Source organism: Mytilus californianus, unplaced genomic scaffold, assembly GCF_021869535.1.
Source record: "Mytilus californianus isolate M0D057914Y unplaced genomic scaffold, xbMytCali1.0.p SCAF_10, whole genome shotgun sequence".
Lineage (NCBI taxonomy): Eukaryota > Metazoa > Mollusca > Bivalvia > Mytilida > Mytilidae > Mytilus > Mytilus californianus.
The window spans coordinates 75,234,403-75,258,031 of NW_026262582.1; the positions used below are offsets into that span (position 1 = coordinate 75,234,403).

At 33.4% G+C, this 23,629-nt stretch overlaps 1 protein-coding gene across 1 annotated transcript in view; it reads left to right on the forward strand.

Annotated features, from left to right (window-relative positions):
* The first annotated feature begins 7,040 nt into the window (after positions 1–7,040).
* Positions 7,041–23,629, forward strand: part of LOC127719173 (chitin synthase chs-2-like) — a 30,152-nt gene continuing 13,563 nt past the window's right edge. Inside the window, exons 1-7 of the mRNA XM_052225196.1 lie at positions 7,041–7,088; positions 10,869–11,173; positions 13,026–13,096; positions 15,124–15,505; positions 17,126–17,228; positions 17,963–18,144; positions 23,347–23,426. Coding sequence (XP_052081156.1) covers positions 7,041–7,088; positions 10,869–11,173; positions 13,026–13,096; positions 15,124–15,505; positions 17,126–17,228; positions 17,963–18,144; positions 23,347–23,426 — 1,171 coding nt within the window. The remainder of the gene's footprint in view (positions 7,089–10,868; positions 11,174–13,025; positions 13,097–15,123; positions 15,506–17,125; positions 17,229–17,962; positions 18,145–23,346; positions 23,427–23,629) is intronic.

The following is a 23,629-nucleotide window of genomic DNA, read 5'->3' on the forward strand; positions in this document are numbered from 1 at the left end:
CTGAATAGTTTACTATTATAAAAGTTTATATTATTTACCTGTATCATTGGCGCTTATGACATTATTGGCGCAAATGCAAAGCGCCGCTTTCGAAGTTATGAACGATGCTGTTCGTTATAACTTGATACAGTGGATTCATTAAGTTTTTTTCACTGAAATGTAAGTTCTTGGATTTATGTATTATGTACATGTATATAGCTTTGTTACTTTGCAAGTTTCGTGCATGTACCCTCCCCCCCCCCCCTTTTTTTTTGAACGCGCTATAGACTCCGAAAGCATTTCATCGAAAGGTTTCTCCTTTTAATACGAAAAAAGTCAAAATAAATACGAGAAATTTTACTTGAGCCAGACACTTATCTTGCTTCGGTTTATACGTCTAGTTTTTTTAGATATCGACTCTCCCCTTTTTTAATCTCCATCGCTGTAATATCAAAAGAAAAACAGTATGCTATACAAATAAAGCAAATAATTATATGCGTACCTTTTATTTGTACAATAGTTGTCTGAGTTGTAGGATCATCCTGCAATGTCCAGGAAAAACGATAATATATAAAAGTGTTATACTTGTGACAAATACAAATCATAATCAACAACAAAAATAAACTGATTTGAATACATATATATACAAGCAAAAATAAGTAAGAGCCCTCTTTCCTCAATTTCAAAGTTTTGCTTAAAAAGGATCCTGTTTTTTTTTTACTTGGTTTAGATTTGAAGGATTAAGCAGGACCACTAGTTTTTTTTCCGATTGCAATCCCATTTAATAGATTTATAGTAACTTTATGTTATTTTGACTGTAATAGCAAAAGGAGATATTTTAATATACTTCTAAGTAAGGACATGTTTTTGAGTTAAAGGTAAATTGGGATATCTGCCCTTGTCTATAAGTAAATCATGTTTGTGAATAAGCGTTTAGCTTCAAAATTTTGATATCTTAGATAAAGTTCGTGGACTTGTTTGACTTGAATGCTTTTATAAAGAAAGAAAACATGTACGTTTTATATATACGATAGTACAAAGATCGTAGAAAGTCACTAAATATGCGATCATATATACTCAAATATTCTACCAAATTTGATAACACTACATGAAGTTGATCGGTTAAACTGTTGCAAGATTTTAAGGTTAGATTCTCTGTGTACATGTATGCGTCAGGTGGAGGACTACAGTGAGAGTTCAACGTCATGGTAATCCGTGTTAATCATTCTGTCAATATTTCAACGAATCAGTCCATTGATCCACCTACATAATGTACAACATGTACCGATATCATGGATTGATCTCTACGAATATAAAAAGCCGTTATCTTTATTTATGACTTAATCTATATGAAATAATGCATCATAAATACATACTTATTTACATTTTTATTTGATTATTGAAGCTTCGTATGTCCACCCCAAAACAATGTTCTGTGATATTATATATATTGAGAAAAAAATATTTAATAAAATTGAGAATGGAAATTGGGAATGAGTCAAAGAGACAACAACCCGACCAAAGAGCAGAACGTTTCATTTTAAATTGAAAAATAGGAAAAAGGTGAACCCCTGAAAACAAACAGACCTGCAGTATTCCGAAAGATTGACAAATATGTACATATATGACTTAATACTTTTATGTAATTTGGAGGATTGGGCGTTTATGTCAGATCTTTTATTCTTTCTCTTTAATTTATTCACAAAATAACATCGACTCAGGACGATTTAATCTTGACAGATTATGGCGAAACCTGTCTATTGTTTAGACTATATTTTTCTTTCTGTGTGTCTGTGGGGATTTCTCTCAGATATATTTTCCCACATTTTTCTTAAATTTTATCGTATATTGTACATGCCATACAGTGACCTATTGTTGCTAGCTTCTATGTCTTTTGGTCTCCTATGGCCAGTTGTCTAACTGACAATCATACCACATCTTCTTATTGTTATACAAAAAAAAGAAAGTGGTTGTTTTTTGTTGCTGTATATCATATTGATTTAATTTTTCGTTTAATGTTTTGTACATAAATCGGGCCATTTTTTTTCTCGTTTGAATTGTTTAATATCTGATATATATGTCTTTAATGCATGGGTTTGCGGTATGAGTTTTGCTCATTGTTGAAGGCTGTACAATGACATATGCTTGTTAACTTCCACGTCATTTGGTCTTTTATGGATATTTGTCTCATTGGCAATCATACCACATAATTCTTATGATATTCCAAAGTGATTTATCAACACCAAGATATCGACTTGGATACGATAAAACGGTCTCACAATAAATGAAAATGCTTGCTTCTAAAAGTTTTGGAATTAAAATAGAACATGTTGACTAGCAATGAAAAATTAGTTTAACTTGAATAAAGTCAATACGCACTGCCTCAATGCTGGGTTAGTTTTCTATCTACAGACAAAACAAAGTTGAAACTGTATTTATCAACTGCCAATTTACAGTTTCAGAATCTAAAGTACTATGGTTAATTGCATTGTTCTGTAATACAGTTGTATTGTCCGTCTATATATGTAGAAATTATCAATAAACTATTTTCCAACTTCCTTCCTTGGGAGCCTTCTGGTCACATATCTCTTTATGTGTTTCCGTCCTTGAGTGCCTTCTGGTCACATAGCTCTTTATGTGTTTCCATCCTTGGGTGCCTGCTGGTCACATAGCTCTTTATGTGTTTCCATCCTTGAGTGCCTTCTGGTCACATAGCTCTTTATGTGTTTCCATCATTGGGAGCCTTCTGGTCACATAGCTCTTTATGTGTTTCCATCCTTGAGAGCCTTCTGGTCACATAGCTCTTTATGTGTTTTCATCCCTGGGAGCCTTCTGGTCACATGGCTCTTTATGTGTTTCCATCCTTGAGTGCCTTCTGGTCACATAGCTCTTTATGTGTTTCCATCCTTGAGTGCCTTCTGGTCACATAGCTCTTTATGTGTTTCCATCCTTGGGAGCCTTCTGGTCACATAGCTCTTTATGTGTTTCCATCCTTGGGAGCCTTCTGGTCACATAGCTCTGTATGTGTTTCCATCCTTGGGAGCCTTCTGGTCACATAGCTCTTTATGTGTTTCCATCCTTGGGAGCCTTCTGGTCACATAGCTCTTTATGTGTTTCCATCCTTGAGTGCCTTCTGGTCACATGGCTCTTTATGTGTTTCCATCCTTGGGTTGCACGTATTTTGCCTTTAGCGTTCCTGATGAAGGAAAATCAAGAAATGAAAGAAATTCGGACGAATGTAATTTATGAAGTGTTATTTTCATTGTTTTGTAATTTAGCTACGTTTTTTATTTGAAATTATTCAGTCTTATCATTTGTTGAAATTGTAACTTAATATACCCTATAGTATAAGGCATTACATTTGAGCTGCGCCGGATAGAAATCGACCTTATGCAAGCGCACGTATACATGTACATGTATAAGATTTTGATTGATTTTGGAACATTCAAATACGAAATAAAAAATAAATTTTGGGGTCTGTTTTGAAGATTTTCTGATAAAGTGTGTTACGGCTCAATGGTTTTGTTTTAGGGGTATCAAAAGTCATTGCTTATGTGTATCTATTGGCTCATAATTTATCTCAAAGGTAACCATTTTTTGTTTCTGTGGGGTCTTTTCTTGTCTAAATATGTAAAAATGAGGGGTTGTTGGCACAATTTGGCATCTGAGGTGTTTTAGGCCAAGCATCTGAGGGATTGAAGTTTGCCTGAAAATTTTCTTAAGGGGGTCTTTTACAAGGTAACCACCCACTCCCCCTGTCCAGAAACTAAATGGAATGGCCCATCATGCGTGGTTGTAATGATGCAAACATTTAAAAAAATCAAAATTAGGGTTTGGACTAAGATTTTGCGGCTCGCTAAACAAAGAGCGGAGCATCGTGTACTATGGGTAATTATTTGTGTTCTTGTGTATATTCGCCAAAGAAACAATTGTTGCTTATTAAATTTTCAAAATATTTGCAGTTAGGGAGTTTTTTCCAGTCGGTTGTATATTTAAGTTTATATCTTTAGCGAGCAGTGTTAAGCTGAGTATAAGTTTGCTACATATATTATTCACAGTGTCAGAACAGTCGCGATATTTAAGTTTGTATTTTTTATATTGAAGACATTTATGAACTTTTCACACATATCATCGTAGTTACGTATTTCATATCGTAAAATTGAGAATGGAAACATATATTCATAATAGTCACAAACTCCTGGCACGTTTTTTTTTTGTTTTTTTTGTTTTTTTTTAGTTTCTGATTTGATATCTTGATCCGTCAAGGACTTGATACACGTTAATTAACACATATTTGATTTTGTATTTTGATAACTCGCACATCCTGATTAGTTGTATGCAAAATTTAGGAAATAATCAGAGGGGTTATGTATTATTAGTTACATAGTGTGCTAGTGACCTAATACGGTATATATGGGGTCAGTAAATTCCATATGGGGTGAGAGCGAAGCTCGAATCCCCATATGGAATTTACTGACCCCATATATACCGTATTACGTCACTAGCACACTATGTAACGAATTTATCCTACCGACTATCTTAACGTGTGAAATTTAGACTAGTGACCTATCAAAATGAGCAAGTCTTCAATACCGTTAGCATTAAAAAACTACTTCCATTGATCCTACAAACAGATGCCAACAATAACAACTTGCTAGGTTTAAATGTGTTTTATGAATTTATTTCAGTCTTCATCATCAATTTCTTCGTCTGTTGAAACCTTTAAGTTTTTTCTCAGTAACGTTTTGTTTTTATAAAGGGGCGTAACACCACTACTAACCGTGTATGAAATAAGCCCAGCCTCCCTTCTAACCTAATATGGAATATACACGGTCTCCACGCGGACGCTTTTAACCAATCACATTCCTAGAAATGTGTAGGAGGTAAGATAATTTAAGTTGTCATTCTTCTTGAATAGTTGTATTGCATAACATTAGAAAAAGTCAGAGGGGTTATGTATTTTAAGTTGTCATTCTTCTTGAACAGTTGTATTGCATAACATAGGAAAAAGTCAGAGGGGCTATGTATTTTGAGTAGTTACATCTTCTGATTAGTTATATTACATAATATAGGAAAAAGTCAGAGGGGTTATGTATTTTGTGTAGTAACTTCTCCTGATTAGGTATATTGCAGAACATAGGAAAAAGTCAGAGGGGTTATGTATTTTGTGTAGTAACTTCTCCTGATTAGGTATATTGCAGAACATAGGAAAAAGTCATAGGGGTTATGTATTTTGTGAAGTAACGTCTCCTGATTAGGTATATTGCAGAACATAGGAAAAAGTCAGAGGAGTTATGTATTTTGTGTAGTAACTTCTCCCGATTAGGTATATTGCAGAACATAGGAAAAAGTCATAGGGGCTATGTATTTTGTGAAGTAACTTCTCTTGATTAGGTATATTGCAGAACATAGGAAAAAGTCATAGGGGCTATATATTTTGTGTAGTAACTTCTCCTGATTAGGTACATTGCAGAACATAGGAAAAAGTCATAGGGGCTATATATTTTGAGTAGTAACTTCTTCTGATTACGTGTATTGCATAATATAAAAAAGTCAGACGATTTACAAATCATTCAGGAAGAGATGAAAACAGTGAAAAATTAACACGGTGTCAACTGCTGCGTGATATTTATGGTCATAAACATAGTCAGCTAAAAGCACAATCGGGAAGTGCCTGTGTGGTTATCTTTGTTGCTGGGTTTCTGATTCATTTACCACACTCCTTCAAATGAAATGAATGACACAAAGTTAAAACATTTTATAATACTTATATACCTTTAAAAGTTAAGTACACCAAAGTTGTTCTGTCTAGGTGTACACTGTTTAAGACAAGGGCCACTTGAATTGTTGAGCCTACTTGAAAGTCATAAAATTCTTTTTCATAATTCCACATACAATAATCGTGATTATCACTTATTAAACAGACTTTGTAGAAATAAAATTATGAAATAGCAATATACCATGAAGTTGAGAGATAAGATGTTGTTTTCTTTTTAATACACAGATATTCTCGTTTATCTACATGTTTCATTTTACATGTATTGCTTATTTCATTTTATGGCCAAATCACCCTACTAGATTGCTCTCTTATCGTTTTTCGTTTGTTCGCTCAAATTCAAGTTTTATTAACATATAGATAACCGCTCATATTATTTGTTACAAGTTTTATCTTGTCTCTTTTTTTTATAATGCGTTTAAACAAAAGTTACAAAAATCTTCAATTCTCAAACTACAAAAAAGATGTGTTTAAAACCGAATGCCAAAATAAATTACACTACGTTTAAAGATACCAATGAATGTTGTTTTCCTGCAAATTTCGGAACTCGACTTAGCAGTAATTCAATATACAATGTACTTTTATTCTTAATCAGATAGTACACATTTAATAGTATTCTAACCATGATGTACATCTGGGCTGATATGCATAACAATAAGTAAAGATTTGTTTCGAACAGAAGGATTTTTTTCTACATGTCCTACTATAAATTAGTACTACGATTGGATATCGTAACTTACGCAGTTTTATACATATCGGTCCTGTCTTATATTTATTGATATTTTTCGTCATTGTTCACAACTAGATCTTGCATTTGCTCAAAAGTAGTGCTAAACGAAAAATTGGACTAAAGAGCAGCCATTTTTGTACATGTGGCTCTTTCTCATTCAGAATCAGAAAAAAAATAAAGATATTTATTGGCCGAAAACAAATATTAATGTTTCGTATCTAATTTCTGTATTTTTCAATATTTCTGTAAACCTCAAGTTATTTCTAACTATTGCGTATGAAGCAATATAAAAGGCGGGGGAGTTCGAACAGACTCCATTTTAACGTCAACAAAGTAATATTCCAAAATTCTTTTACAACATGACGACATAAATTTGAATTTATTAATATTTACTTATATTTGAGTGCCCTTACCTTTCAATATAGCATAAACTATAGGTACTTTTATTAAGTAAATATCCATAATATAAATCATGGTCATAAAAATGACACCGTGGGTTGAGGTTTGCATTAACAGGTCGCGGAGGTTATAGGTAAGTCTACCCCTGGCGAGAAAATGTCAAGGAAATCGGAATATAAACTCAAAAAGCGAAAAGGAACAAAGGTAAGCAAATCTGTTGTTTAAACTTAAAACAACCTCTTATTAAAAAAAGTAAGAACTGTGTTTTTTTTTTGTATTCGAAACATTGTGGGCCACTCATATCGGCCGAAAACGTTTATGATCATGTGCAAACTTCTTTTATAACATTAAATTTTATGCTATCTACGTTTGAATTAATTTGATGTATTTGTGTTTTGTGGCTACTATTCCTTTGACGTTTAAACAATATATATCAGGGTTCTCACTAAGGATGTTTGAAGGCGAGTCCAGGGACTCGTGTTTTTTTGCCATGGCGAGTCCAACAGTGAGAAGATACAATTTAATTGGTTTAAAATTTATTATTCCAGTCTTTATGACAAAAAAGAGCAAGCAAATGCTGTCAAATTTAGATTATTTTTCAAATTTTGTTAAAAAATGATGATTTAAGTGTTCAATTGATACAACAATTTACAATTTTGATGCATCTTAAATTTGGACTCACCAGTTTTGAAAATGATGAGTCCTGACAGATTTTCATGAGTCCAGGACTCATGGACTCGCCTTAGTGAGAACCCTCAGGCTGTATCTATTATCTTAGTGTTGATATTATTTTTTTTTCGGTTTCGTGCACTGTATAAAGTAATAAAATTTGTATATTATCTTTTTAAAATTATCATACGATATATCATCATGTTCATCTCAAAATTTCGGAAATTATATGATATACTTAAAATCAAATTGGTATCGATTCTAAAATGATATACAAAAAAGAATAAATTCGTTCTCGAAACACCAATTAGTACACTCGAAATGATGTATGGTTTCCTTTAAATACATTTTTATAGATCGAAATACATTTGTTTTCCTGTGACACTTTTAGACTCGAAAACGACGAACTGTTTATTCGTTCTCTCGTAATCATTTCTTTTTTCTAGATGTTATTTTATTCTAAAGAAAAATTCGTTTTATCGGGTTATTTATTCCGATCAATAAAATAAGATTTGATGCCTAAAAATATATTCTGTACACAAAACATTTATTCCGAGGGAACGAATTATATTTCATGAAAAACAAACCATAATTAAGAGGAATGAAATAATTTTCCCTTTCGCGCTGTGTGGGTTGGTTGATATTTACTTCCTAAAATAAAATGAAGGACAATTGTCTTTGAACTTGAATCATGAGGATTTAATTTCTGATGGGGTATCAATTGTTATGTGAATATTAACAAATACAATGTAAAATAACATATATGCACAAACTTCGTATATATTCAGGTCCGGAGCTGGCATGTCAGTAACTGCTATAGTAGTCCTCTGTTAATTCATATTGATCATTGTCATGTTGCTTAGTTTTTTTATGCTACATATTCCAACATCGGACTCGGACTTCTTTTAAGCTGAATTTTACTGTACGTGTTGCTGTGTGCTTGTTTACTCCACGTTGGCTAGAGATATACGGGGAGGTTTGAAATCTCACAAAACATGTTTAACCCTGCCGCATTTTGCGACTGTCCCAAGTCAAGAAACACTGTCCTTTGAAAATTTTGTGTGTTTTTTTAAATTTTGGTTCGGGGTAAGAAGGAGCAAAACAATATTGAAAATAAAAAAAAAGTTGAAATGAAAGAGGACACTGACAAATAACTTCTAGACTTTTTTGTCACTATCAAAAGTCCCCTTACCCACTTTTCAGTCTATTCCTACGCCACTGTGTCCTTATCTAAGTATAAGTGCATTTACCCTTTTTTACCGATACTTTTTCAAACTCGGCTTAAGACGGGACGTTCTTAGTGTGCGCCCTTACGGAAGATTATAGTTTTTAGCGCAAAAATAAATACTTTTCAAAATTGTATATTGATATTTTTAAGGTGGTGCTCCTCATTACTAAAATCCTAGATTCACGCCTGTTAAATGGTACTTTAAACAATTTCCTCTGTGAAGATTTATAAGGGAGATACCATATGATTTTTATGGGGGGGGGGGGGGGGACGGGGCTAGGATGAAATTTGAAAAAAAGGCAGGACAGGAGTTTGAGTAAAAAAAAAGGCAGGATGAGCAACTTTGCAAAAAAAAAAAGGCAGGATGACAATTTATGTAAAAAAAAGTCAGGATAAACTAATAAAAAAAAGGCAGGACTAAATAGAGTGAAAAATAAAAAGGCAGGACAGAGATTACATACATACTACTTTCATCCTAGCCCCCCCATAAAAATCAAATGGTAGCTCCCTAAGTGAATAAATAGAAAAGACATGATAATTCTATACTTACAGATTATCGATATTCAATCCCATATGAATACTGAATATTTGCGACCATAAAACGATTGTCCTTTAGAGATGAACAATTGTCCCTTCATCAATTAAATTGAAGTTCAAATTGCGCAATCGAATCTATATATGTATACAACAATGTAGGTATACGCGTTTCTTTAATATATTATTGTTCTTATTATTTCTTTTTTGGTGTCCACTGTTGTCTTCGCCATTAATTCAAATTAATTAAGTAATGATGATTATTCTCCAAAAAAAAAATGTCGTCTTTGTACGCAACCACTACAGGGAAATTCCCAAAAGTTATGTCAAGAAGAAGAAAAATTGAAAAATAATTTGTTGTGCAGTTGTCAATTTTTTTGGGATCAAATTTTGAATTTTATTATTATCATGGAATATTAAATGCATTTTGTTAAAACTGGACCATTTTCTTGATTAAACAAGCTGCACGTGAGTTGGAAGATACCATTAGAAGTGTATGTAGATTCGTAGGTACACGAAAACCTATCGCTTTTCTTTTTTTTTTTTTTTTTTTGGGGGGGGGGGGGGCTTCTAAGCAATTCAAATATGTACAAATATCACCATATTTCCGAAGGAGAAAATATTTAAATCTTCGGTGATCTTCTTTGAAATGTTAGCAATTTGTCTAGACTTGTGCACGTGATGATATCGTTATTTTTACACCTTATCGCCATTTATTCATTTATTCCAATCCGGAAAAGGGGAAGAAAGAAGGAAGAAAGGAGGGAGGGAAAAAAGGAAAGGAAAGGAAAAAGTTGTACTGAGCATAAAAATTTTCAAAGAGTTATGTTTAAACTATTGTTAACACTTCAAACAGAGCATTTTTTTTTAATTTATTAATTTGTGTTTAAATATTGGTTCATAAACTATAAACAGGAAGTTGTCCAAGTCCCCCCCCCCCCCCCCCCCCCCCCCCCCCCCCCTCCCGGATTGGACTAAATAGTGATGAGGTTTATTGTACTAACAAGTTGATTTGACATAACTTTGTAGTTTTCTAAGAAAAAAAATTACATTAACCAGTTTGGAACATTCCAATAGCTAAACAATTCAGTGTTGGATTTAATAGGCTATGTTATAAAATAAAGCAAAATGTATCATTGCTTTCAACTTCTTTTGTTCTTTTCGAACGTAAAAGACGGAGGAATGAGGGATTTTGCTAGCATAATTGAAAATCTTTTCTACAGCCTCATGTAACTTTCAGTTTTCAATCATTTTAAGAGTTACGTTTAGGACAGTTGTTGAAGATGTAAACCAAATATGAATCAGACTGTAATGTATGTAAGTAAATCATGACAAAACAGATAAAACAAGACTGGATCTTAATATAAGTTTGTCAATGGAATAATTGACAATATCAGCTAGTTTTTCTTTGTAACATATATATGTATCTTAGAAATTTCTTTACTGAAGAAGGGTTATTGCTCAATTCTGGTGGTGTAATGTTGTACTTTCAAAACACAGATATAAAGTGTAACCTTATACATTTGGTAATTAAATGATCTTTTGCATTGCAGAAAGAGAGAAGTGTCAATTTCTTTTCGGATATAACCTTACCTAAAAATGAGGACGAAATAGATATAATAAGCATGGAAGCTTCTCCAGGAAGGACGAAAGTCGACCAATTTGGTTACGACAACGAGGCTTTCGAACCACCGTACGATGTCCCGGATGATGATTTTGGGTCTTTCCGAAAGGACAGTAGTGACACAGAATCTGAACATGACGATCCTGTCATCAAATCTTCAGAGGAAGGAAAGAATACTACGAAGCCAATGAATGGAAATGCTGTTCATGAAAATGATCCATATGAGCAGAAGACGTAAGTTAAAAATGAATAAAGGAAAATGTATAAAAAATGTCCCGCTCAAAGAGAAAGTAACCGAACTATGAAATTGCGACAACTTTATATTTTCACATGTATCTCGCTCGCGTGAAATTCATCTCAAACGAGCATATATTGAAAAACACATGAGCTTTACAAAGCAAAAGTGAATATTTTGATGATTTTAATTACATTTGAAAATTTAGATGTTATTTGAATATCTTTTGTTTTTGAAAATTCACATGAGTTTCACGTTAAAAAATTCATGTGATTTTCACGTGAAGTTCAAGTAAATTCACATGAAATTCACGTGAGTGAAATTTTTCCTATGTAAGAGAAGGAAACGGATAACTGGGGAGGGGGTCATGAATGACAATAAATCTCATGAACGAGCAGGCAATACACCTTACCTCAAAGGAACAAATCGGCCATTGCTGATCTTCACTTTTACTGCATGTCTAACAAATCTGCTATTAATTGAAGAACTTTTCATGTATTTAATACCAGTATGTTAAGGATAAAAAAGTTGTTACATTTCAAGTTACAATGTAATTTTGTATTTGCTTGCCACCTGCCCTTTTTGTTCCTTTTCTTTTAATAGTATAAGCTTAAATCAAGCCGTAAGCCAGTTTGTTCGTTTGAGTTCCTCACATGTTTGTATCCACGGACATATTTCAGCTTACTGTACGTCATGGGTTTTTACGGTATGGCTCTAAAGCCTTGAAAAACGAACGTGGGCACGAGATCTGTAGGCCTGATTTAATTAGATTGAAAGTAAGCAGTAATTGTATACACAGGGATCTTTATGGTATAAGAATAAGGAGATGTGGTATGATTATCAAAGAATATAAACATATATTATAGGTCCTCCTGGAGGTTATTAATGATCAGGATTGACTGTCAATCAATTTTCACACATATTTTCAAATATTTTCTTGAATTTATTTACATGCAGTTATGCCATTTTAAGGATGTTCGCTTCTCTTGTTTTTGAAATTTTGCCAGATATTCGGAATCCTCCCGGTTTTGCTGTGCCATTAAAAAAAATTGCCAGCTAACACCTACTTTTCTTTTCAAAATATCACAATTACATATAGGTAAAAAAAAAAGCCATATTTGAAAATCTTATAAAATCCTTGTTATTTTTTCATAGTTTTTTAAAAAAAGGAACCAATGTTAATTGTATGAAAAATCTAGAGAGAATCATTTCCCGTCAAATTTTCAATGGCTTATATCTCAAAAACAAGCACACAGACCCTTTATTTTCTTCTGCTTTTTTAGTTCCATTATTTGTTTACTATCAATTTATAATAGTCATTTAAAAAGCTTGTTATTTTGTAACAGAGTAGCTATACTTTCTTTTGTTTCCTATTCTGACATCGGACTCGGACTTCTCTTAAACTGAGTTTTACTGTGCGTACTGTTGTACGTTTGTTTTTCTACATTGGCTAGATGTATAGGGGAGGGTTGAGATCTCACAAAACATGTTTAACCCCGCCGCATTTTTGCGCCTGTCCCAAGTCAGGAGCGTCTAGCCTTTGTTAGTCTTGTATCATTTTTAATTTTAGTTTCTTGTGTATAATTTGGAGTTTAGTATGACGTCCATTATCACTGAACTAGTATACATATTTGTTTAGGGGCCAGCTGAAGGACGCCTCCGGGTGCGGGAGTTTCTCGCTGCATTGAAGACCCATTGGTGGCCTTCGGCTGTTGTCTGCTCTATGGTCGGGTTGTTGTCTCTTTGACACACTCCCCATTTCCATTCTCAATTTTATAGCTTGTTAAATATTATAAAAGCACAAATGTATATACTTAACATGCTAATCATAAATCTTATATCACTTTTCAGAGAAAAAGTAGAACGTTGGGACGTTTTTCGTGTTACATCAGAAGACAATGTTTCGTCATCAGACTTAACTTGTTGGAACCTCGTTTTCAAAATAGCGCGAGTGATAATGATATCACTGTTTGGACTAATAGTGCTTACGACTGCTGTTGTGTCAAAAATTACACTAACTTATATGATATCAAACATAAATGTTCCCATGGCAACCAGTAATGGAACAAATTTAAGAACATTTTTCTTAGAATTGGACTATCCAGCTAAAACAACGGAAGTCACGTGGATATGGGCGTTGCTAATTGCCATGGTAGCGCCATATTTCTTCTCACTTTTCTCATGCTTACGAAAGCTTTGTTTCAAAAGAACGAGTCCATTGAGAGTGGTTCCTTTGATAATTGTAAGTATTTAGGATCATTTTACCGAATTTAGTCATTTCATCAACTTAAACAACAATCTGATCAAAGAATAGATCCTATGTCCACGCTTCGTTTACTAGCCTTGAACACTCTACACGTATGTTTGACGTTTATCCAAAAAAATCGTATCGATATCAGTTTTCTTAGTCGCGATGATGCACACACATACACACCTTTAGAAATTTGGAGAAATGAATGTCATTGGTTGCCATTATAATCATCAGAGCAAAAAGTATAACGAAACATTGTCAGATCAATGTGAGCGAAGCGTAGACGCAGGTTCTGTATTTTAATTTGATTGCTTCAAACACAAATAATTGTCTACGGTCGAAGATTGGAGCTAGAGAAACCATCGCCAAAATATAGAATGCACTGTTTTACATGCGTGTCCTTAGGCTAAAAGGACTTAAGATCAAATGAACAATAATAAAAATAACATACCATGATAATCATATTAAAAACAAACCGCTTTAAGAAACCATGGAAAGTTGCTTATCTGCAAAGATTAACACAGTTAGATTGTTTTGCTTGGTAATTCGTTTTAATGGTGAAATTATCGAAAACATGTAACGTCTATATAAACACACATATAGTGTTCGTGTTGGAGGATCAGTTCTAAACCCTTTTCAGGGTTGTCAGAAAAATCTGCCATAGAACAGTTGTACATTGTGCTATAACAGTTCTACCCTGTCTAAATAAATCAATAGATTACAAATTGTGTATAAATAAATTAATGAATATAAGGATTCTATAGGCATCAAGAAAACTGTTCTAGAAAATGGCACAGTTCTTCTGGCAGATTTTAAGATCGAGGGGTTAGAACTGATTCCAACTAAACACACGTAAAAACTGATAACCTTGAATAGGATGATTCAGGTGGTACAACTAATTAACGCAAAAAGCAAAAGGGAGTGAGAACATACCAAATGGTGTAATCAAAACTTATCAATAGAAGGGTTGACACCACCTTTGGAAAACAAACGAAGTCATATTTAAGAAAACTAAAGGTTGAGCAATATGACGCCCTCACTCACACCATCACAATTTTTCACACGTTTTGATTAGAAATTTGTTTTTAGTAATTAGATCATTTATATTTCAGTCACTATGCGTTGAGACGTTACACTCAGCTGGGTTGTTCTTGCTAGTTTTCATTGTTTTACCGAACTTTGACCCCTTGACAGGGATTCTGATTGCTCTAAACGTTGCAACAATACCAGGTATTCTAAAAATATGTTTCCCACAAAGAACTATAAGAGACGATATAGTTCCGAATTCTAGCTTAACCACAGTACGTATAATTAACGCAGTGAGTGTATTGTGTCATTTGGGTGGTTTAGGATTGACAGCCTATTACATTTACCGTGTTGACCAATCAAACGAAACCTTGCTTGTTGTAACAATATTGTCCGCTATCTTTACGTCAATCTACTGGTGGGAAAATTTTATTCCGAAAGGCGAGAGCGAATCGAGGGGAATGAGACAATTGAAAAGGCAATTCTGCAGAGGAAAAACCAAAGTTTTATGTATTTCGATATGCTGGAAAATGGTTTTAACACTTTGCGTTATGCCTGTTGTTTTAGTCAGCCCGAGTTGTGGGGAAAATTGCACTGATTTTATATTTATCAGAACTGCTAGCAAACAAGGACCGGAAATACATAACGATATATTGAATACCGAACTCACAGACTTCCGTAATTTTTGTAAAAACTTCAACTGGGTGCCATTTCTAATTGCAATAGTTCACGTCGTTATGAATGGATTATGTTATAAATTTTCAAAAGCCGCATGCAAGATTATTGGTCAAAGATTAGCATTTGGACTACCTCTTGTTTTAACGCCACCAATAGCTTTGTCTTTTGTTCTTGGATTGCAATCAACGGCTACGATGTCGGTTTATGGTTGCGAACTGAAATTTCCGACGTGGGAAGGTGACGTCACTATTATTCAGGACCATATCGATGACTACTGGTTTGTTCTGGTTGGTGGGATCCTAAGTTACCTGTCCCTACTACTGGTTACAAGTCACGTGTGGACACCTCGAAAGGAAAGACTGCAACCCACTGATAAGTAAGTTAAATAAAAGATTTGGTATAGAAATAAAAATTCTCGAAGATATCAGGCTTAAAACTTGGCACGCCAGGTGCGCGTTTTGTCTACATCAGCCTCATCAGTTGCGCTGGAAACAAAACAGTTGGAAGTCAAAATCAAATACTAATTTGACGAGCATTAAAACCAAAAATTCCAAAAAGTTATGCCAAATAACATGAATAAGACAAACTAATATTATAGATTATGGCATTCTGAGTTATATATATGGAATTGTATTTAATTCATCTTTCTATAACTATACAGAGGTGTAAATTGCAAATTTTGATTTTGTTTAAATTGTTTTATCTCGCTTGTTTTTTGTGGGGTTTCTGTGTTATTAAAATAATAAGAGAAAAGAAAACACACGCTTTTTGGAGTACTTTAGAAATAAAGAGAGTAACAATTTATGGTTACCTAAATCAAAAAACTAAGAATTTAGCAACAAGAACCCACGGTAGGGAGGAACATCGGGTGCTCCGGGTCTGCATTAAACAGCTCCTTATATTTATTGACTAAGAAAAGAACGATAATTCATCATTTGTAGGTGGAAATTGTTTTCCAGCACAATCGTTTTTCTTATTCCATATAAAAACATTTGTATTCTGAATAACATAAACGAACCTGATTTTGTAATCAATGTTGTTTTTATTTATTTTAATTTGACCGCCGTCACATACAAACTGTTATTTACACTTACCCTTTGGTACCAATTGTTTTTGCAAGACATTTTGAAATCAAACAGTTTTACTGTGCGTATTGCTGCGTGTTTGTTTTTTTCTACATTGGCTAGAGGTATAGGAGGGTTGAGATCTCACTAATCATGTTTAACCCCGCCGCATTTTTGCGCCTGATCCAAGTCCGGAGCCTCTGGCCTTTGTTAGTCTTGTATGATTTTTGATTTTAGTTCATTTATATGTTTTGGAGTTTAGTATGACGTCCATTTTTACTGAGCTAGCACACATTTTTGTTTAGGGGCCAGCTGAAGCCCCCCTTCGGATGCGGGATTTTCTCGCTGTGTTGAAGACCCATTGTTGGCCTTCGTCTGTTTTCTGCTCTTTGGTCGGGTTGTTGTCTCTTTGACACATTCCCCATTTTATTGAAAAAAAACTATGCCGCCCACAAAAGATGAATAGTCGGCGCCTAGGACAAAATGTGTTAAGCTTAACCACGGAAACCTCACTGGTAAAAAAACCCACTTTGGTCATAAAATATTAATGAGGTTAAAGATGAAAATTTTGAATTTAATTAATCTTTATGAAAACAGCTTGAAAAAGACATAAATAATATTCATCCAGGATTTATGGAATCAAGATTTTTTATAGCTGTAAATTGCAATTACTTATATCATGTTTTAATATTATGCACCTTACTGTTCCGTTCATTAGAAAGTCTTTTGCACTGAGGAGAGTGAACACCACACCTGCATAATCATTACTAGTTGGGTTTTTGTTTTTGCAATTTTTACTGTTGGTATATGATGTTTAATATTTTATAATATTTACATTGTGTATATTGTTGTATTGTTTGCCTTCAACCCCTCGGTGTATAAATATGCATTACTTAATAAATATAAAGCAAAATCATTGAATTCCCCTCTAGGTTGTTCGTCAAACCATTGTATTGTGGAATGCTGTTAGACCAATCTCTCCTTCTAAACAGGAGAAGAGTCGATGACGAATTTCTGTCTGCATCAGAATTCAAGGTACGTTTTAAATACATATTTTTTTTGTATCATTAGATTTGCAACCATTGATTTATTTTACGTACACGTATGGTATTATAAACATATATGATTGGATACGCAACGTATAAAAATACAACTGCAATTTCTTTTTTTTTTTTACTTATGGGAACTAGTTTGATTGAACAAAGTTAGTAGCGTCATTTAAACAATGGCTAACGTTTTCGTGATTGCAAAATCAATAAGTTTAATAGGGAGACAATTTGGACGCGGTAAAAATCTCCTGGAGTACAGGCACTTGTCTCTATGAGATAAGTCGGAAGATGAATAATGAATGGATGGATTTGTGTTAAACACCAGTGGCAAGTATTACATGCATATCAGGAGAACGATGTTGAAAAGATATAGTAACGAGCCCTGATTGGGCGCGATGAACCGGATTTTAACAAACAATTCACGAGGTCAAAGTCCGGAGGGAGACATGCCAAGTCTTTAATTTGCTTCGGTCGGAGATTGAATCAATGACCTAAAGCATTACAGTCTTAGCTCGGTACTAGTGTTTTCAAAGTGAAAATGACGAGTTAAAATAAACCTCGCCAAGCCTCAAATTTGTATGACGGAATGAATTTCAGTGTCAATTTATCAGTGCGTCTTGAAGTTAAGTACCCCTTAGTAAATAAATTATAAATACATGAATACAAATAATGTTATTTATTTCACTTATATCGTCAAAAGCTTTTTTTTTATTTTGACAGTATACAAAAACAAAAGACGAAGACACCATTCCAATACCTGATCTTCCGGAAGACGGCATCTTTAATCCTACAGAAGACTGGTCAGTGTTGAGGAAGGATGATACTCCCATGCTGTATATGTGTGCCACCATGTGGCATGAAACTGAAAATGAAATGACACAGATAATGAAATCACTCTTCAGGTTTGTATTGACATAGATAATGAAATCACTCTTCAGGTTTGTATTGGCATAGATAATGAAATCACTCTTCAGGTTTGTAATGACATAGATAATGAAATCACTCTTCAGGTTTGTAATGACATAGATAATTCTTCAGGTTTGTAATGACATAGATAATGAAATCACTCCTCAGGTTTGTAATGACATAGATAATACTTCAGGTTTGTAATGACAGTTTGATAGTAATCGTAGCTTTAGTTTTGGTTACATTAAAGGGAAGTTTCCCGTTCTTCATACCTTGCAGAACCTTCCTATTGTGTGAATTGGTGATTTGGTCTCTTTTTGAATATGAATATTGCCCAATTGACGATTAGCAGGTAACAATCAATAAATCAATCAATGTGATGGAACAGTAGTCAAAACTATATGACCATGTATTTAAAGCTTATTTTGAATTGTGAATATAGATAGACTATTGTTTTTCATACGTGTGTAGACAGATTAATTGATGATACAGACTAAGTCGCCAAATCATACTAGCACCAGAAGTCATGTATAGAGGTCGCAACAAGTTCAGCAATAATTAGAGTTGTCTATTTCATAATGGCTCACGATAAATCACTTTCAATCCGCTAGTCATTTTAATTAACACCCGGAGTATTTTCAGTGTAACGTGAGAGATTTACAATCGTATTGTGCGAACGTGTTTTGTTTTAATATGACACCATAGTTCAATATAAAAAGGTGTAGTCTACATTTGTTTGTCCTTTGTATCAGATTAAAAAAATGCACTAAGTGATATTCTAAAACAAGGAAGTCGTTATTATTCGTTTACAGCTTCAAGTATTCAAATATGGAGGCAACGCTTTCCGACACTTTTTTTTACAAGCATTCATACATTTTGTATGCGCTTCTCAAAGGAGAAAACAGAGTTAATCTAGTAAAGCCATGAATTTCAGACCTTCATACATGATATATTCATTAGTGACAAAAAGCAAAAATTTAAAGAATGAACAAATAATAAACAAACAAATAAGTAGTAAAACGAAAAGAATAAAATATAAAGGTGAAACAGACAAACATCAGTGCAGTCATTAACATGCACACGATAAGATTATATTTAACCATACAACGTCAAGGCGTAGTAGATAACTTATGTTATCATACTTCATGTCAAAATGCCAGATTTTGATTGGTTGATAGAAGGGAGACAATTTACTCTATCCCATGGCACACACTCTATTACCTATTCACATAGACGCTTGATCAAGTGTGCGCTTTACTAAATACGGATGATTGTTATGTACAAGACGTCACAGTTTATATCTTTGAATTTGATATTAAATAGACAGTAATAACAGAACATTCAGTATAATAAATTAAATAACACATATCTTGGCTTTGCCTCAGTTGACAATGTTTTCTCGGGGTAACAATCTGCTCTATCATCCTCTCAGCTATGTGTTATTTATATATTTTACAGTAAAATAGACAAGATTTTGTATAGCTGTATATTGCAAAAGGATATTTTGTATAGTGTAATTTTTTATCTTAATTAATTGATTTCGTTAACTTAAACTGACGTGTTACGACAACTCCTTTACTTCATGATTGGTAAGTATTCCAAACAAAATGTTGGTTGTTTTTTTTAACTTCTAGATGTGTTTATTTCTACTTCAATATGGTTTGTTCTAGCAAAGAATGAAGATACTTTTACTGTTGTGTCCCATAAATGATTTGTTCTAAACATAAAAGTGACGTAATTCTCAGTCATTGACAGCACCAGGAAGTTTCTATACTTTATTCAAGTATGCTATACCGGTGTCACAATATTGTTGTACTAATATTATTGCAAGTCATGGAACTGACAAAAAAGTTGGATTGTTTTTAATATTTTAAACAATAAAAAAATCAATATATCTTTTAAATTATGTTCAAATGAAGTAAATATAACAAGTGATAATTTCTATTGACTACCAATGTCTTCCTACATGTATTTGGCACATGAACAGCTAGTTTTAAAACTAAGTGTCGATTAAAAGCATAATTTTGTAACAGAGTAGCCTCAGATGAACCGCTTTATAAAAAAAAATACATCGCGTTTGAAATACCACGAAAGTTAACAGAATAGAGAATAATGGGCAGAAAAAGAATGAATAGAGAAAACAGGATGAAAAATAGAGAATAGAGAACGGGGTGCGAAATTATTAAGAATAGAGAATAATGGACAAAGAAATAAATAATACGGAAAATGAGGATCCCACTCCCTAGATAATGAAACTTCAGTGCTATCTTTAAGCGCTTGATAAATATATGCTTGTCACTACCATAAACATGGAGTTGAAATTTTTAGCATTAATGAGGGACAAAAATCATCAACGAGGAAAGCATTTTGCATCATTTTCATATATACATGTATTAGATACCAAACTTAAAGGATATCGATCTGAGTTGTTAATATTTATCTTTAAAGAACACTTCTGAAATTCACGTGCTGACTTTTATTTATTAGGCCCTTTTGAGGTGCACGGGGGAAAATTCTACACCAGGTTATGAATTGTAACCATGAGCACCTGCATCCATCTCGACCATTCCTGGCTTTCAAATTGCCCATTTCTTGCATAACGTTTTGAGAATATTTTGATTTTTCTTACAAAAAACATAAAAATAAGAGAGACAATATCACGACCGAAAGGAAAATCAAATAATCACGGAAGTTGTTCGTTCATCGTGAAATGGCAATTTTATTTCGCGTTCTTCCGTGCAGATACACCCCCCTTTACGCTCCTCTTATTAGAATTACGTAATACGCATACAGTTATGTAATGTGCATACGCATAGTATTTATTAATTTATTGCTCATAAATTTCACTGAAACATTACTACTTTATCCATATATACTTCGAGGTCATACTTAAGTCATCTTTGTATATTTAACTCTCATGACTATTCAAGTACTTTTCAAGTCTGTTACATACAAAGTATTGATCCAACCGAGGGTGTAAAACATCGAACATGCACATATTTAGAGTCATCGAAATCCAGCAAAGAAGTGTACTCAAAACAGTGCTTTAGGGGACTGTCTTTAACTATGAATGAGATGTGATCTTTTTCTCTGTGTTAATGGCCACATTTATATTCAGAGGCGATGAACAGCAGTAAGAAGAGCAGTGCCATTACTTTGGGATTGTCAAATCGGTGCAGTTATGTTTCGTCAAATCGGTATAGTGGTGTTTCGTCAAATCGGTACAGTGTTGTTTCGTCAAATCGATGCAATGGTGTTTCGTTATTAACACAGTGAAACACCACTTTCAGTCTTTCCAAAGTCAAAAATTAAAAACTATTTTATGTTGAAGGTAACTGATATAGTCTACAAATACAAGCTTCTGTTCAATTAAAATGTTTGGATAATAAAACAACGAGAATAATAATAATGATAAAAATAATTTTAATGGAAATAATGAAACCTTATCAATTTAATATTCCAACTTGATTACTAACATAAAGCTTAAGGTGGAACCAAACACCTTGACTAAAATTAATTTGGCTCGTTTAATTTTCATAAAATTATATCAAAATATTTACTTTGACCCTTTGACAAAAATATAAAAATTTCAAAAAACTTGAACCACACACTTTATCGGAAAATTTCATTGGATAAATAGCAGTTTGACAAATACTAATTTTGATCATTGAGAAGCTTAATATTTCCTTTACAATAGAACGTGATTAAAACGTTCAGCTGGTTTTTACAGAGTTATCTCCCTGTAATGTCATGTACACCTTAAATCAGATAATATTTATTCCATATGTATACTCTGGATAGATACTATAGCAGGTCAAATTAACTCAAGGACAAATCCTAATCATGGTCGCAATCTCATGGATAAGAACGGCCTAACTATTCATGGTCTCAATCTTATGGAAAATCTAATCATGGGCGCAATATTATGGATAAGAAAAAAAAATAACAAAAATACCGAACTAAAAGGGAAATTCAAAACGGAAAGTCCTGTATAAAATGGCAAAATGAAAAGCTAAAACACATCTAACGGATGGAAAACAACTGTCATATTCCTGACTTGGTACAGGCATTCCTTATGTAGAAAAATGGTGGACTTAACCTTGTTTTATAGCTAGCTAAACCTCTCACTTGTATGGCAGTCGCATTGAATTCATTTTTGAACAGTTTGCCTATCTTCGTCTCAACCTTAGCGTTAGATGCAATGTACCTAAGTTTCTATCTAATATTGAACTATTTATCCTTCGGGAACAATGGTCTTGAAATCCACCTGCATTAGTTTTCATTTTGTCTTGCTTTTTAATTAAGAATGTCCCCCACTATCATGTTTCTCCAGATTATCTGTACAACAGGATGTATAGTATGGTATTCATTTCGTTTTATCACGACAGTTCGTTCAATTTTTTTGTGTTACGTAATATTTTGAACAAGGAAGAAACATTTCTCATGATTAAATATTAAAAGGCATACAATTATGTAATTCATGTTAGCTTTCAAATCATTACTCATTTTTTCTATCATAAATTTTATTATAGCAAGCTAGCGTAAATATTAGTTTATACCTCTAATGTTATTTTGTGACATCGGAGTTCATAAAACTTTCAATACGTTATGTTTTATTTATTTTACAAACATTTAAATGGAAAACAAATATTGATTCAAAAGAGGGTGACTGTAAAACTTATACTACACCAATACACAGATGGCGCGCTATCAACATATACCTAAAAAATCCGCTCGAACCGGATCAATGAATTGTCCTGAACTTGCTGTGAGGGTGTGTCGAGCTTTTATATGAAAGTGATCAATGTTGAAGGTCTCAATATGCGAAAGCACAGTTACTATAGTGAAATACTGCATTTTTGATATGAGTCATGATTATGCATGTTATAATGACCGTGCAGGGGTGTAGGAGCCGGGGACAAAGAGAGCAATTGCCATTACCATTTTTTCCATATTTCATTGAAAATAAAAAACTTGAAAAAGGATGCTGACTAACTTCTGAACTATTAGACTATAGATGTTTTGTTTTAGTTGTCACTTTCAGAAGTTTTATCTCCCCCTCTTTTCCGACATTTAGGTCTACTCTACTCTTACGCCACTTCCGTTAAAATGAACAGAAAGAAGTTTTATATAGTTGTTCATTAAAAACATTATGAACATTCGATAGTATTATGTAAATTATTGTTTTTTTTTTTTAGAATGGATGAAGATCAATGTGCACGTCGCCATCTTCAATTGTTTCTTGGTATTAAAGACCCGGATTACTATGAATTTGAAGGTACATTTTTTTCTTGTTTATACAGTGCAGTGTTGTCGAATGTGTAGCGCGTAATGCTCGTCTATCGATTGGTTTCAGACAGACCAAATGACGTAGATGTCAGCAACCATATGTCGTCGTGTTACCTTCAACAATGAGCAAAACTAATAAAAGACCCAGGGGTAACAAAATGTAAAACAATTCAAATGTCAAAACCAATGGCC